Here is a 15315-nt window from a genome sequence, read left to right as displayed (position 1 = left end):
ACTGTATGAAGCTATCGGAGGGAGGTTTACCAACGTTCCACGCCAACTCTGTGCTAGTTAGCCTCCGTTACAGGGGCACCTAAGTCACGCCCTCTACTTCCTGGTTCATGGGGCAGGGGGAGTCAAAAAATAATTACTTGGCTTGAAAATGAGTGTTATTTTGACACCAATCCAAACCTTGGACCTCCACCAATGCACCACAAATCCAAAAATCACTCATTTTCAAGCCCAGTAATCATTTTTTGACTCCCTCTGCCCCATGAACCAGGAAGTAGAGGGCGTGACTTAGGTGCCCCATAGAGGCTATGGAAGGGGGGTGGGGTTAAATGAGAGCGTAGATGGCTTTTCAGCACTGAGTTTATACTGTGCGCTTCCAGATCAGCCCTCAGGCCCTAGCTCACCTACTTCCTATCGTTTCTGCAAAGTCACCATGAGGTAATAGAGCCTGGGGCAAAGTTCAAAGCTGATAACCGTATCTGAAGATTTAAGGCTGCTCTGTAGCAATGTGGGAAATTAAATGAATCATCAGTGCAAAATGCATGTCATACGGTACAGCTGTATCAGTCAAAGTGCACCTTGCAGTGTTCCAAATCAAAATACCTGAAAGTCAACATTGTTGCCCACAAGCTGAGACAATGTGACCTGAAGTAATTAATCAGATATTCACATTAAAATGGGAATGTTGAAGTGACCCTCAGGCTTCATCCAAAAAAAAAAAAAAATCCTTTTTTTTTTAAAGGGACTGTTGATGGCCAAACTCTTCACCAAAAGTTGTTTTTATTAGTTGACCATGGGATTTTCTGGCTGGTTTTTGTTTTTGTTTAATTTATTCAACTTAATTCATGGAGTGTGACAGCATACAGATAAAACAGCATACAGATTGTTCAAAATGGCAAAGCCCAATAATATACCACAAACGTCTTACCACAACTTTTATGGTCCTCAACTAGACCACTCTCCAGTCATCTTGAATACATTTGGCTAAGAAGTAAAATATACGGTGTATTACAGGAAAATACTGTAGTGTTTCATGCCAAAAGCATTGCCATATGCGCAGGCTATGCCTACAATTAAATAACGGTACTTTGTATCGAAAATGTTTTTTTTCTCCAGTGAAACCATTACAGTAGGCCTAATACTGTGTAGAACAACATCAGAACAACTTTGGATTTGTTCATAAGGCAAGGATGGCAGAAAACCTGGCTACTGATTAAAATTCCAAACATCCTGATATTAGGCTATTTGATGTGGTCCAACAGTGCAGGGTTATCTACTTTATTTAGTTGGCTTCATGTCAATTCAAAAGTGTCTATTATAAAAACGTTGAACAAATCCCACACAACTGAACTTACGTAGTGGGCCAACTAGTTATCTTATCACAGAAAGGTGGGATGGTTTTAAGGCAATAATAACATTTGTTTACCCCTCCCCCAGTTTAGTTTAGTTCCATGGTGACAGCATTTGTGGAGCAAAGGGTAGGTGTGGGCGGGGTATTTTAGCGCTGCTATCACCCCAACAATTTGACAGCCGAGTCCCGACTCGAACATTTGTATCCACTGAAGGTTTCCTTTCGAAAGGGGCTGTAATGAGACTATTAATTCATATCGCTTTCGTTGCAGCAGCGACATATTTTGTGTCGTCTTCAGCGCATGACGGTAAGTGAGCTGTTGTTGACCTGTTCAAAAGTTGTGATTACAAAACAATCCGGATTCTGCACGCGTCCAACCGTCTCGTTTGCAGACGTAGGCTACGACAATGTCGTTTGGTGTAAAGCAAAAACACGATTCTAGTTGTGCAACTGATTTGCAGCTAGAAAAGTGATATTAGTCTACTTAATAATGATTAGGATGAGTACACGTGTACTCATCCTAATCATTTATTACCAACATGGGTATCACATTTGATGCGCGAGCAACTAGAACAAGTTAATTATTTCTGGAAACAAGATGCGGCAACCAAGTGGCAAGGTGTCTACTTCCTGAAGCTGTCATTCACATCGTTTGTCACAATACACCTCTCAGGACAGCGGAATATAGGCTAGTCTTTGCAATACGAGTGGAAGGATTGCATGTCAATAAGCAGAAGTGGTGTGGACATGTGCGTAACCGAAGCACTAATGGAATGCCAGAAACCCTTTACGCGGCGATAGGCGCACAGTAGCCTATAAAGAATTAAATGAAGTGTCAAGATTGCAGAATAAACATATAACTCCAGACAGACAGAGTACAGAATGGCGTCACCCCAACTGTGGAGTCAAACGTCAGTTTGAAACTCTGCAGATGGCCACTGTCAGAGGTGTGACCGGAATGGAATGTGTGGGTGGGCAGTTCACTTGGGGGGTGCAGAAAACAATACCTGAAAAAAATCGGTGGAAATATTAATAATAATAATCAGGGCTTTTTCTAGAACATTTTGGAATGAGGAACCACTCTGAGTCACTTGGTAGTCTGAGTGGGAGGGAGGTGTGGGAGTTCTCTCCCAGAAAATGTTGTGTTTTTTAGATGCAATTCCCTGCATTCTAATCAATTTTAGGGTGGAGAATGGCAATTCCTATCCTATCCGTCCCTACCATCAGACACATCCCTGGCCACTGTAATTGCAACTCTACAGCAAGATTATTTATTCACATTCCAGTGTTGATCGGCCTATTCACTCAGTATTGAGTAGAACTGACTCAAATATTATACACCGAATAGGGAGTAACATTTGCACTATTTTTAAGTTAGACGAAATGTTATCTGAAATGGAGCTAATTTCAACTCTTAAAACACTTTTTTACTGTAGAAAGCACACGAACCCTACTGTATCTAAAGGCAGGAGAACTTGAATGTTGCACTTTGATTTTATCGGAGTGCAGTAGTTTTTTAGCTCTGCCGCTAAGCTCCACTTATTCTTGTGTTACCGGTCCGGTTCCAGGCCCACTGGTCCACACCAAGCTGGGATCCCTGAGAGGGGAGTACCTGCGGGTGAGGGGGAAGCCTACAGTGGTCCACTCGTACCTGGGAGTGCCCTTTGCCAAACCACCTGTGGGGGCCCTCAGGCTGGCCGCACCCCAACCTGCAGAGGCATGGGAGGGCGTTAGGGATGCCACCAAGCAGCCACTTATGTAAGTCAGATTCAGGTGATGTCAACGCATAGTCTCAGCAGCTGCCTAATTCAAAGTACTTTTGAATAAAGATCAAGTAGTACAGTTTCTGAGGTAACATGACTGAGTTGTGTTGGAGAGTTGGGGGTTGTTGGCAGGATCATAGTTTCCTGGCACGCTGTCAGTGGCGTGTGTGTTTATGTGTGTGTGGGGGAGGTGCTCTATGTGGCCTACACAGTATGCCTAACACATGTGATAATTAACATGTTCATGTACCGGTATGCCAGAAGATCAGTAATCTGCCATAGTAGCAAGCGAGCTGCACAATAATGTATCAATCAACATCTTTCAAGAGAAAGGAAATTACCTCGTTTTCTCTTTTCAGGTGTATACAACTGCGTGAGGCCTCTGTCAACTTGTCAAAATCCTTAGATATGCATATGGAGATCCCGGAGGTATCTGAGGACTGTCTCTATCTCAACATTTACACCCCGGCCAAACCAGCCCAAGAGGCCAAGTTACCTGTGAGTGATGCTAAGTCTTTGGTCAGAGACCCAATCTCAATGTTGTGGTTATTACCAAAATGGTAATGACCACGTCTTACTGTAATCTGCTACTCAAGACCTTTGGTAATGTCATAGCAATGTTGTAAGGATGTCATAGTTTTTTTTTTTCCAGTGAAAAGTGAATAGGCCTGTGAACATGCTTATCTGCAATCCGAGCTGAGAGGCTCTGTATGGATCTGCATCCTTTATAGCTTAAAATAATGATGTTATTCCGATATATTCATATTTTAGGAATTAGAGACTAGTGGTGTGCATTGGCACTGCCCTCACGATTTGATTCGATTAAGATTCAGGAGGTAGCGATTCGATTCGATCCGATTCAATTCTACAATGCATTGCAATGCATTACATTTCTACTGAAAGCAAAGCAAATGTTTCATCCGTCATGGTGAGGCAATACATGTAGTCAGATACTGAGCAACAATTTAAGGCCTTTAATCTGCTCTACTATAATGGCTGTTTTCTGTATCAGTCTTGCACTGCTTTGAAGTGCTTTTATTTAATTTAACAGTCATTTGCTCCCAAAATATCCACGGAAGTAATTAAAACTTAAAAAAATTGCTGCATCGATTCTGGAACTTGCTGCATTGAATTGGATTGTCCATGCCCGGCATTGCATTGTATCGCTGAATGGATTATTGTTGACAGCACTATTAGAGACCATATTAGAGAAAATCCTTGTGAGTGTCTGTGTGAATGAAGGTTTGTGTGTACTGCACAGTGTAAATAAGCATTCAGTGTTAATTCAACACTTACAGATAAGAGTGAAACTCCACGGTCTTCTAGTTCAGCAGAGGTTCTCAAACTTTACCATGACAAGGCCCCCCATATACATTATATTACATTACACTTAGCTGACGCTTTCATTTATTCAAAGCGAATTACAGTTATTATTTTTCAGGGTATTGGTTACATTCCCTGGAGTAGTGTGGGGTTAGATGCCTTGCTCAAGGACACTTCAGCCATGGATGGAGATGTAGGGAGAGGTCAGGTGGGATTTGAACCGGCAACCCCTAGATTGAAAGACCAACTCTCTAACCACTAGGCCACGGCTGCCCCCCCATATACCATCAAATTCCAGCCAAGGCCCCCCTTACATGGGTCATGGTATACTATTTTTTTACGCGCACTCCTTTTCACGACCATAGTCTATGTTTGTGTGCCAGTGTCCCATTGGGATATATAAAATAACTATTATGTTAATTGTTGCGATAGATTATTAGGCAGTTTTTAACTATTGGGAATATTGTTTAGCTGATTGTAGTTTATTTTGGTGCACATTAGTTTATCAATTACTTATTTTGATGTGCTATACTTTTTCTGCCAACCTTCGCGGCCCCCGAGGGCTGTTCTAGTTGCCTCTCTACTGTCACATTCAAGTGGTGAACTATGAATGAATCGTGTACCGTGTGTATCCCTCTCCTGCCCAGGTGATGGTGTGGATCCACGGAGGAGGGCTTGCCATGGGCTCCGCCTCTTTTTATGACGGCTCAGTTTTGGCAGCCTATCAGAATGTGGTAGTGGTGGCCATTCAGTACAGACTGGGAATGCTGGGCTTTTTCAGGTGAGCTTGTAGTGAGTTGGCTCAAAGTCATTTAGTTAAAGTTCTTTCACTCGGCAGCCATCTTGGCTACGCTTCCGGGTTACTATTTGGGATACTATTTCAGATTAGTCATGCGCGGAATTTCACGACACACGTTCTGCTTCATGGTCTGTGAGATAAAGTGGCCGCGGACTCTGTTGCAACCCCATGCGAGTAGCTACCCGATATGAACCGCAGATGTCATCAGCAACCGACCGGCTGAAGCAGATTCTCAGGGCATGCCGATTGACTTAGAGCAGTTGTAAAAGGTTGCTTCGAGGCGGCGACACAGCCCTTATAAGAACAGCCTAGCCACTCGCTATTAAGCCCTATTGCACCAGTTGTTTGTATTAGTTTGTATTAGTTCTATGGTTCGGAGACCAGAATGAATGGGACCCAATGGAGCTAGATGCTAAAAATCTTAATTTTCACCCAGGTCTCATCAACAAAACTCAGATTTGAATGTCGTTCTGGAGATTTCAATAAGGGTTTCACTCAACAGTATAATAAAAAAGCACATATGTCCGTTTGATTTGTTACAGGAGGCGTTTTTGTTGCTCACTACTCGCTAGCATTTTGCTAAGGATGTGATGTCATAGACACTTAAAAATCACTTTTTACATATACATATATATTATGCATATGCGTGGCTCAAAAGATCTAAAACTCAGCCGTGGGTATTTTCTATATATAGTCTTTCGAAAGCAACATCCGAATTACACAAGAAAAAATCATATACTGAGATAAAGGCACCATGAGGGGTTTTGCTCCATAGGACTCCATTCATTCTGGTCTCCGGGCCACCACGTGGACAAGGGTGGAACTGCCCCTTCAGTTCTAAATCTGCCATAGAACTAATACAAACCTGCCTCGTTTCGGCAACCGGAAATACACTGTGAAATCAGCCAGTGGCGTATCTGGTCTTCCTAGAGTATCTGTGGCGGCGAGATGATTGGATAAGTGACAGCGCAGCTCAGCAAGTAATTGGCGCTCCTTACCGGAAGGGTGGGAGGGACGCCGGCAAACGCCATGTTCACGTAGCCAAATGCTCTCGTTCATTCCTATGGAAGGTTTTTTGAATGTTCTGTCTCTTATACAGACTGTCTCTGGTAGGCTACCTTGGAAGTGCCACCTTTGCACTTTGGCCACTTTGAGCCAGCCCAGCAAAGCTTATTTTGATCCAGGTGTGCTTGATTTTAGTATAAGATGAATTTATATTGTTATTATCTGATCAGCGGGTTGCTGCTTCAAATCCTACCTTTACCTCTCCACACACTCCTTCCTTTGCTGAATTGCCCTTGAGCATCTAACCTCACATTGCTCCAGGGATATTAACCAATACCCTGTAAATAACTGTAAATCACATTGGATAAAAGCTAAGTGTAATGTAATGTAATGTAATGTAATGTAATGTACTGTTTGTTTTCTCCCACAAAGCACTGGGGATGAGAACGCCCCTGGCAACTGGGGTCTGCTGGACCAGGTGGCAGCACTGCAGTGGGTCCAGGAGAACATCCAGAGCTTTGGGGGAGACCCCTCGTCTGTCACCATATTTGGGGAGTCCGCAGGGGGAGTGAGCGTCTCACTACAGGTGGGGTTTGCTTAAGTGCTTAAGACTTAGCCCTGATTCAATTGCTTTTTCAAAAGCACTATACGATACAATAAGATGCGATACGATGATACTTTACTGTCAGTTTACACTGATATTCATTTTGCATCCCTGAGCGAGACTCGTTTAAGACAATTTGACTACTATCTTGTTACTAAGCATGTTCATGGCACTTCTTTTTGTAGTACCTGTCACCTTTGAGCGCTGGGCTGTTCCATAAAGGTATAGCGGAGAGTGGAACAGCAGGCATGTCGGTACTCGTCACTCCTGATCCTATGCAGATGGCTGTGGTAAGAAACACTTCCTCCTGCTTCCACTTTTATTTTCCATGCTGAAGTGTTGTTTAATTGAATTAACCCCGAAGAAGGTCGCACGCGACTGAAACGTGTCGGCTAGCAATGGTGTCCATGTATTAATAAAGGACTTGTAATACGGACTTCAGAGTGCCTCGGACCCTCTCTCGCTCTACTACAAGTTTGCAACTTTGGGTACCGATGAGCACCTGAAGGTTTTCACTTTATTACCCCACAGACGCACTCATCTATTCTCTTTTTCTGGTCTGCTATTTTCTGCTATTTTCTTGTCTGGTTGTTGACTTTGATTTCAGAGCACACCAGAGCAATCAGAGACGAAAAGTTGTAGCACCTCGATTATTTTCCTACTTCACAATATGCTGTTTTGGACATAGCCTACCCTGTAGGAGTAAAGTGTCCATGTGTAGAACCACAGCCCAACATTCATGGGTTGTTTTCCCTTTATCCCCATAGACAATGGCCAATTCATCAAACTGTGCTGGCTTCAAGCCCCATGAGATCGTGGATTGTGTGATGGGCATGTCAACTGAAGAGGTTCTGAAAGTTGCAGAGGTGAAAGAGATTTTTATTTTTAATATTTTTAAAGGGACACTGTGTCAGGTTTTTAGTTGTTTATTTCCAGAATTCATGCTGCCCATTCACTAATGTTACATTTTTCATTCAAGTTTCAAGTATTCATTATGACTGGAAAAATTGCACTTTTCATACATGAAAAGGGGGATCTTCTCCATGGTCCTCCATTTTGAATTTCCAAAAATAGCCATTTTTAGCTGCAAAAATGACTGTACTTTGACCATACTAGAAAATATTTGTTTATTAGTTAGTAAACTTTCATGTAAAGATCAAATTTGGCAATAGGCAGCCCAGTTTCAATGAGCAGCATAGTTGCAGTACCTTTTTTGACCATTTCCTGCACAGTGTACCATTAATGAATATTTACTACCACCACCGATTTCTAAGTATTCATTATGAGTAGGAAATACTTCCCATACATGAACAGTGTATAGGTGGATCTTCTCCATGTCTGCCACTTTGAGTTACCAGTCATTTACATATTTGGATCCAAAACTTTTACTTTAATCAGACTTGGGTAATATTTATAAAATGGCTGTTGTATTGGTTATGCGGAGAAACAGATACAAATAACCAGTGAATCATATTTCTTCGACAGAAAAAATAAATATAAAAAGAGCAAATGTGTGGAAATTTAAAAATAGTTAATTCTTTGTGGCATGGCCTAAGCAATGTTAGTGATGACTTTCTATGTAAATTGCCTTGGAGCATAGTATGATAGTGGCCTAAAGCTCTGCTCTACATTTGTGTAATGAGTTGCCAAACTGAAGCTGTTATGTTGTGCATCTCCACAGAATGTAATGTTGATGTTTATGGTGACGGTGGATGGGCACTTCTTGACAAAAAATGTTGATGACCTCTTCAAGTCGCACCAGATTCATAAAATTCCGTTCATGAATGGCGTCAACAATGATGAAGGCGGATATTTAATTGCTCAGGTAAGGTTTGTGCACAGACACATACTGTATGTAGACTACCTTGTATCAGGTGTTATACTGCACGCCAAATTGACATAAAGTACGCAAAGCAACAGATTCATGCACGAAAAATGCAGGCATGTGTCCTGCAGTAAGCATATACCGGGCCTATTATGTAGCCTACAACATGACGCTTGAACCACTTGTTTTCGTTCTTTCTTTATTTGTTTTTTTTGTCTTTGAAACTGATAATTGCTTTTTTATGTTTGCAGTTTTTTTCGCCGCCTGACTGGGAAGAGGGGATTGACAAGGACGCCGCAAAAGAGACCCCTGGCCTCCTTATGCTCACTGTAAGACCTATTTTTTACATTACACTCGGCTGACACTTTTATGTTTTTAAAAAAAAGAAATGATGGGCTTTTATGCCTTTATTAGACAGGACAGTCTGAGTTGGTGACAGGGAGCGAGTGGGAGAGAGAGATGGGGGAGGATCGGCAAAGGACCCGGGCGGGAATTGAACACGGGTTGGTGTTTCCCCTGGAATTTTTGTTAGTCAAGGTGGTGGGGCGTTGAAAGTGGGTTTTTTTTGGCTAAGCACCTTCAAAAACTATATTAACAACATGACATCTTTATCTTTTCAGGGGCCTAGTCAAGATGATGTTTCTTGTCAAGGTGGCCACCTCACCAATTGTTTAGTGGTGTTCACTGGTATTACATACGTTTTGTGGGGAAACATGTCCTCTGCTGTGTTTTATTTAGTATTTTGTAAAAAAAACTTCAAAAAATAATTCACAAAATGACAAATAAAACATGAAAGAAGCGATGTATAATTTTCAAACTTGGTAGGGGATGCAACTGAACACCTCTAACTACTTGTTGAGATGTGTAAATGTTCAGTGTAGTTTTAAGAACAGATATGGACACACCCGTAGTCCGTTGTTCGGTTGACAAATGAAAATCCTAATTAAATAAAGGAAACTGAATCAAACATCAAAAAATTGCCTGTCCCTTGAAGGGCTTTCAAAATAAAATAAAACTTTTTTTATTATAAAGAGCAGCCTATCCATGCATCCAAGCCATTCGTTCAATAAAAGACAGTCAATACATATACATAATAACTAACCATATATCAATGTCCAGTCACTTGTTCATGCATGCACTAATCAATTAGTTTAATAAAAATGTACAATCTCACACACTCACAACCACTGATTCAAGCGTGTGCGCGCACACACATACACACACACACACACACACACACACACTGTAAGCTTTTTCAGTAAATAGGAATTAACATCTCTAGATATCCCATCTGTCTGACAGGGGTACCGAATCTACTAAAATGACCCTCTGGCCCTTTCATAATAGTCTTTATTGATGCCATGCACTGAAGTCACAGCAGAGCTTTGTTTGTACTGTAGGCATTTAACAGCGATGCCACTGACCTGATGGTGGAAGAGTACATGGGAAGTGGAGAGGACAGGGTCAAAAACAGGGACGCATACACCCAACTCGTCGGTGACATCATGTTCACCGTGCCTGCCATCAGGACATCGAACGCTCACAGAGGTAAGAGACAGGTGCCACTGGGGCCTGGAGGCATCGTGCTGAGTGGGTAGCAGTGTTCTAAATTAACCAATCGGCGAAATGCTGGTGAAATTTCGGTTTGGTCGGTAAAAAAAAGACCTACTTACTAGCCACTTTGACCAATTATTGAGTGAGCGTTTGGCTAGTAAGATAGTGAAACCAATTGCACCACCTGAGGCTTAGAGGTGGGAGGAGTTCCCCTATTTGCGGGAACTCAGAAAGTACTTGCATTGACTGGTAGCAACGCTGAAGCTGTTGCGTCACTAGGAGGGCACGGCCTGGCTACCAAACTCCTCCCAGAACTCCCATTCCTAGACTCACTGTTAAGACATGAGGATGACGATGAGATGGTAAAACCACACAATGTTGTGAGATGAAGAGTGGGAAAACAAAGGCTTCATATAAAAAAATATATGATATATATAATAACTTTCACTCCTTTCACAGATGCAGGAGCACATGTGTACATGTATGAGTTCCAGCATCCTCCAAGCTTACTGGCAGCCAAGCGTCCCAGTTTCACAAAATCAGACCATGGAGACGAGATTGCGTTTGTCTTTGGGTACTGCTTTCAGAAAGGCCATGTCGTCATGGATGGTAAGATATGTCTCTACATCCATTATCAAGATTTCTGTACATGAACTCTTTACATCACCTGCACTTGCAGAAAAGCGAGGCTGTTTTCACACCTGGCCCCTTTCAGCCATTTAATGCCTCTTTTCCATTGCTGGTTTTCTGGTAGTTCTACAGCTCGACACAGCACAACTCGGCCGTCACGGCGAGTCGCGCTGTGTCGAGCTGTAGGCCCACCAGAAAACCAGCAGTGGAAAAGAGGCATAAGTGAACTCAGACCGGTGACTCAGCATTTTCTATGCATAGAGTATGTGAATGCTCCAAAGTGTACCCAGACCCCTCAAAAGTGAACCGTCCTAAGACCTTTATTAACGTGATCTCAATACGGTTTGTTTATGGATCCAAGGTACACTTGTGACTAGGTGTAATCACTTAAGGAGAGCTCTAGAGGACCGGGTGCAATCAAAAAGAGGACTAACACACCATTGAAGGCTAACGGGACCAAAAAGAGCAGATGATTCTTTTTGTAATACACTCCAAATATGAACAAAAACAGAACTGTGTTTTGCTGTCGGTTCACTGTTTGGTCCACATAAAGAGGACTTAGTTTGGTTCACTTAAAGGGGACTAGGTGTAAAAATACTCTTAATTGTTATCTTTACTGTCCATTAGGTGATTTCACAGAGGAAGAGGATGAGCTGTGTAGAACTGTCATGGCCTACTGGGGCAACTTCGCACGCACTGGGTAATTCAGTACTTGTGTTCATTATTTCATAATGGAAAACATGCAATTCACAATTCCTACCAAACATGCCGTACAATGTGCTTTAATAGTTTGATTAAGAAATAAATAAGACATATTTGGCAGAGATTAAAGGTATGTCAGGTGGCTAGCTAAAATAAAAATGTCAAAAAATCACAAAAATGAATGACATACTATACTATATGCACAAAATATAACCATATATCATGAAAACTCATTAATGTTTTAGTCTGTCTGTTTGCTGTCTAGCTCAGGGGTCAGGGACATATGGTTCAAGAGCCACATGTAGTTTTCAGAGTGAGAAGGCTGCACACTTAGAATCCTTTTTGTTGTATTGTATTATTTCATGGCAGGATAACGTTTCGACCTCAACAGTAGGAGAATCTGAAGAAGACTGTTGAGGTTGAAACGTTATCCTGCCATGAAATAATAAAATACATCAAAAAGCATTCTAAGTGTGCGGACTTCTCACTCTAAAAACTACAGTTTGCCTTCGTCCTGCACCTTTCCCTGGGATGTGCACAATCCTCTCCTTCATCTCAAGAGCCACATGTGCCTCTTTTGGGAACTGTATGTGGCTGTTACTTACCTAGGGTTGCCAACCTTACCTTGACGGAATCGTCCTGTATTTAAGTACAAGTTCTGTATTAAGCTGAAACGGGACACAGGCGTTAAAATGTATTAAAATGCAGGAAATGACATGCAGGAAATACAACAGGGCCCCCAGACCCCCACCATAATGAATTTGACACTTGGCAGCCCTATGCTTGCCTGTTTTCAATATAAGTAATAACTTACACAGTACACTCTAAAATTTAGTTCAGTAGATAGTCTGTGTGGATCTCACAAATTAATGTTTTGGTCGATAATGGTGTTGAATCAATCAAGTGCACGTGCATGCGCTCTGTGTGTGTGTGTGTTTGTGTGTGCGTGTGCGTGTGCGTGTGCGTGCACGACACGTGCGCATCATGCAAACAATCATGCATGATGCATTTGTGTGTGTTTTCCAGATCTCCAAACGGCCCTGGCTTGACCCACTGGCCGATGTACGGTGCTGGGGAAGAGTATTTGGGGATTGGACTGAAGCAGACGGTGGAGAGCCATCTGAAGGCCGACCGCTTCACCTTCTTCACACAGACACTCCCCAGCCAGATCGAGGAGAGGCAGCAGCAGCAGCAGCAGAAAGTAGAGTTGTAGAGGGTTGAGCTTAATCACTCCTGAAGTTCTGTCCAATATCCTACCTCCCCTCCTCAACAAGTGCTTGTGGCCTCGTGATGATGTCACAAGAAGTCATTGAGGACAGAAAATTAAATCAACATCTCACAAAAGTGCAATGGAATGGTCGTTTTCTCATTTGTAATCTGGAGGTTGAAAGGAGGACACTCCCCTCGACAGTTGTGGCAAGGTTGACATCGTGGAAACTTGATTGTTTTCTCCACGGAGGTGGGGGTGTCACAGCAAGCTCGAGACCAAAAGCACAGGTTGAGGACGGAAGTCCGGATATTAGAAAGAGACCCTTTTGCTCACAACAATCCAGCACTGCTGTTCGCGTCTTCAACTTGCATTGCCATAGTATCTAATCATTCGTTTTCTTTTGTTTCAGACATGTACGTAAAGGCTTTTTCCTTTACCTGACATGTTTTGACCGTGTAACTTTCCTCTACATCAGAAAACTTATGACTAGATTGAACAAGTAGACATGGTAACACTTTATAATAAGGGGAGGATAATACGCATTATAAAAACGTAGTAAATAATTAACTAATGATGAACAAAACATTCACATTTTTTGTAAATGAGTGGGAGATGTTATGTTAATATTCTATAGGTAAGTTGGTAACACTTTAGAATAATGGATGCAAAAAAGCATTATTAAGACTTAATAAATAATTAACTATTGATGAACAAAACATTAACAAACGTTTGTAAATGACTAATAAATGTAAACAAATGCTTGTAAATGACTAGGAAATGCTATGTTAATATTTTATATTTATCAAACATTTACAAGTTGCTTGTAAATGAATAAAATACTCTGTTATAAGGTGTGTAAAATCTTGCATATATCATTTGTAGATATTTTATAAAGCATTAATAAAACTTAGTTAATAAAAAAAACATTTGTTAATGTTTTATTCATCATTAGTTAATTATTTACTGAGTCTTTACTTAGGAACATTATTATAAAGTGTTACCGGTAAGTTTTTTTGTTATCAAACATTTACTAGGTTTTTGTACATGAATAAAAAAAATAATTAAAAGGTTTGTAAAATCATGAACATGTTATTTGCAGATATTTTATAAATCATTAATTACACTTAGTAAATAATAAAAACATTTGTTAATGTTTTGTTCATAATTGGTTAATTATTTTTGGTAACACTTTACTTGACGCCGGCGTCATACGTATGACATAACAGTGTCATGACCGTGTCATAATAGTGTCATGATCGAGTCACAAACATAATTCCAATGTCATAAACGTTTTATGGCCATGAAAAATTGACATTGTTAGGTCTGTCTTTGTCATAACCGAACTTCACTTAAAGACAAAGTCATGCAAGGTTTATTACATTGACATAATGTTTACGACACATGCATGACTGCATTATGACAATGTTATGACACCGTTATGTCATACATATGACTCCGGCGTCAAGGAAAGTGTTGCCTTATTTTTTTGTCTTTTATGTCTTTATAATGCTTTTATACATCCCTTATAATGAAGTGTTACCGAAGACATCATGAATGTAATACATCTATGCATTGTCATATGTCTGATGACTTGTGGAGCGCTGAACACAGTCGTTCATGTTGCTCAAAACAATCCAACAGCTATACTCATGTCTTCAATGTGCACTGAATGAATTGATTAGATCTTTTCAGATTATTAAACAATAATATTTTTTATAGATCTATTTTTAGACAATGTGTAAATAAAATATCTCCTTTGGACCAATATTGCATTTTCCCTGGTGTGTCCAATATTATGCATTCAGGCAATAAAGCTAGATCGCATTGGAAGTGCAAAAAAGCTGCTTGGATTTTGCCAGTTTCCCACAATCATCAGACAGTATGTGTAGAAATTCACTCTGTATCAGGGCTGGACTGGCCATCTGACATATAGGGCATTTTCCCAGTTCAGACGACAGTCCTTTGGGGCAGAATTTTAAATGTAAATATATATTTATAAATGTAAGGAACACAAGAAGAATCAACGCACACTGGTCGACTTGATTTTGCAGCTTTTTTATTTTGTGAACAACGCGTTGTGCTTTGTCAGGTTCACTTTGACCTTCTATATAAATATATAGTCCTAGTCCAACCCTGCTCTGTATTGTTCTTTGAACAAGGTTTCAGCTTTGAAAACCAACCTCTTGACTAAGGGTATTTTCACAGTAGTGAAATTCATTCATTCAAGTTCATTAGTCTCCTGTAAGTAAAACAAACTGAGTCCTCTTTAAGTGGACCAAACAGTGAACCAACAGAAAAGATTTGATTCATATTGGGAGTGTATTTTTGATTGCACCCGTCCTCTAGAGCTCTCCTTAAGTGATAACACCTATACTAGACACAAGTGTTACTTGTCAAGATCCATTAACAAATCGCACTGAGACCACGTTAATAAAGGTCTCAGTACGGTTCATTTTTGGGGTGTCTGGGTACACTTTGGTTTGGTGAGTCACAGTTCTAAGTTCACTTAAATGGCTGAAAGCCGGGGTCAGGTGTGAAAACACCCTAAGATA

The 15315-nt window shown here is 41.0% G+C and overlaps 1 protein-coding gene across 1 annotated transcript; it reads left to right on the top strand.

Annotated features, from left to right (window-relative positions):
• The first annotated feature begins 1530 nt into the window (after positions 1-1530).
• On the top strand, positions 1531-13546 carry LOC134448913 (fatty acyl-CoA hydrolase precursor, medium chain-like). The gene is made up of 13 exons (XM_063198620.1): positions 1531-1655; positions 2917-3106; positions 3471-3609; positions 5082-5215; positions 6671-6824; positions 7028-7132; positions 7610-7708; positions 8524-8667; positions 8919-8996; positions 10068-10215; positions 10681-10830; positions 11479-11551; positions 12580-13546. The coding sequence occupies exons 1-13, from the start codon at positions 1586-1588 to the stop codon at positions 12764-12766; spliced, it is 1671 nt and encodes a 556-aa protein (XP_063054690.1). The 5' UTR covers positions 1531-1585; the 3' UTR covers positions 12767-13546.
• Positions 13547-15315: the final 1769 nt, after the last annotated feature.

This window comes from Engraulis encrasicolus, chromosome 5 (genome assembly GCF_034702125.1).
Source record: "Engraulis encrasicolus isolate BLACKSEA-1 chromosome 5, IST_EnEncr_1.0, whole genome shotgun sequence".
Taxonomy (NCBI): domain Eukaryota; kingdom Metazoa; phylum Chordata; class Actinopteri; order Clupeiformes; family Engraulidae; genus Engraulis; species Engraulis encrasicolus.
The sequence above is the reverse complement of the archived record's forward strand: the minus strand, read 5'-3'. Positions and strand labels throughout refer to the sequence as shown.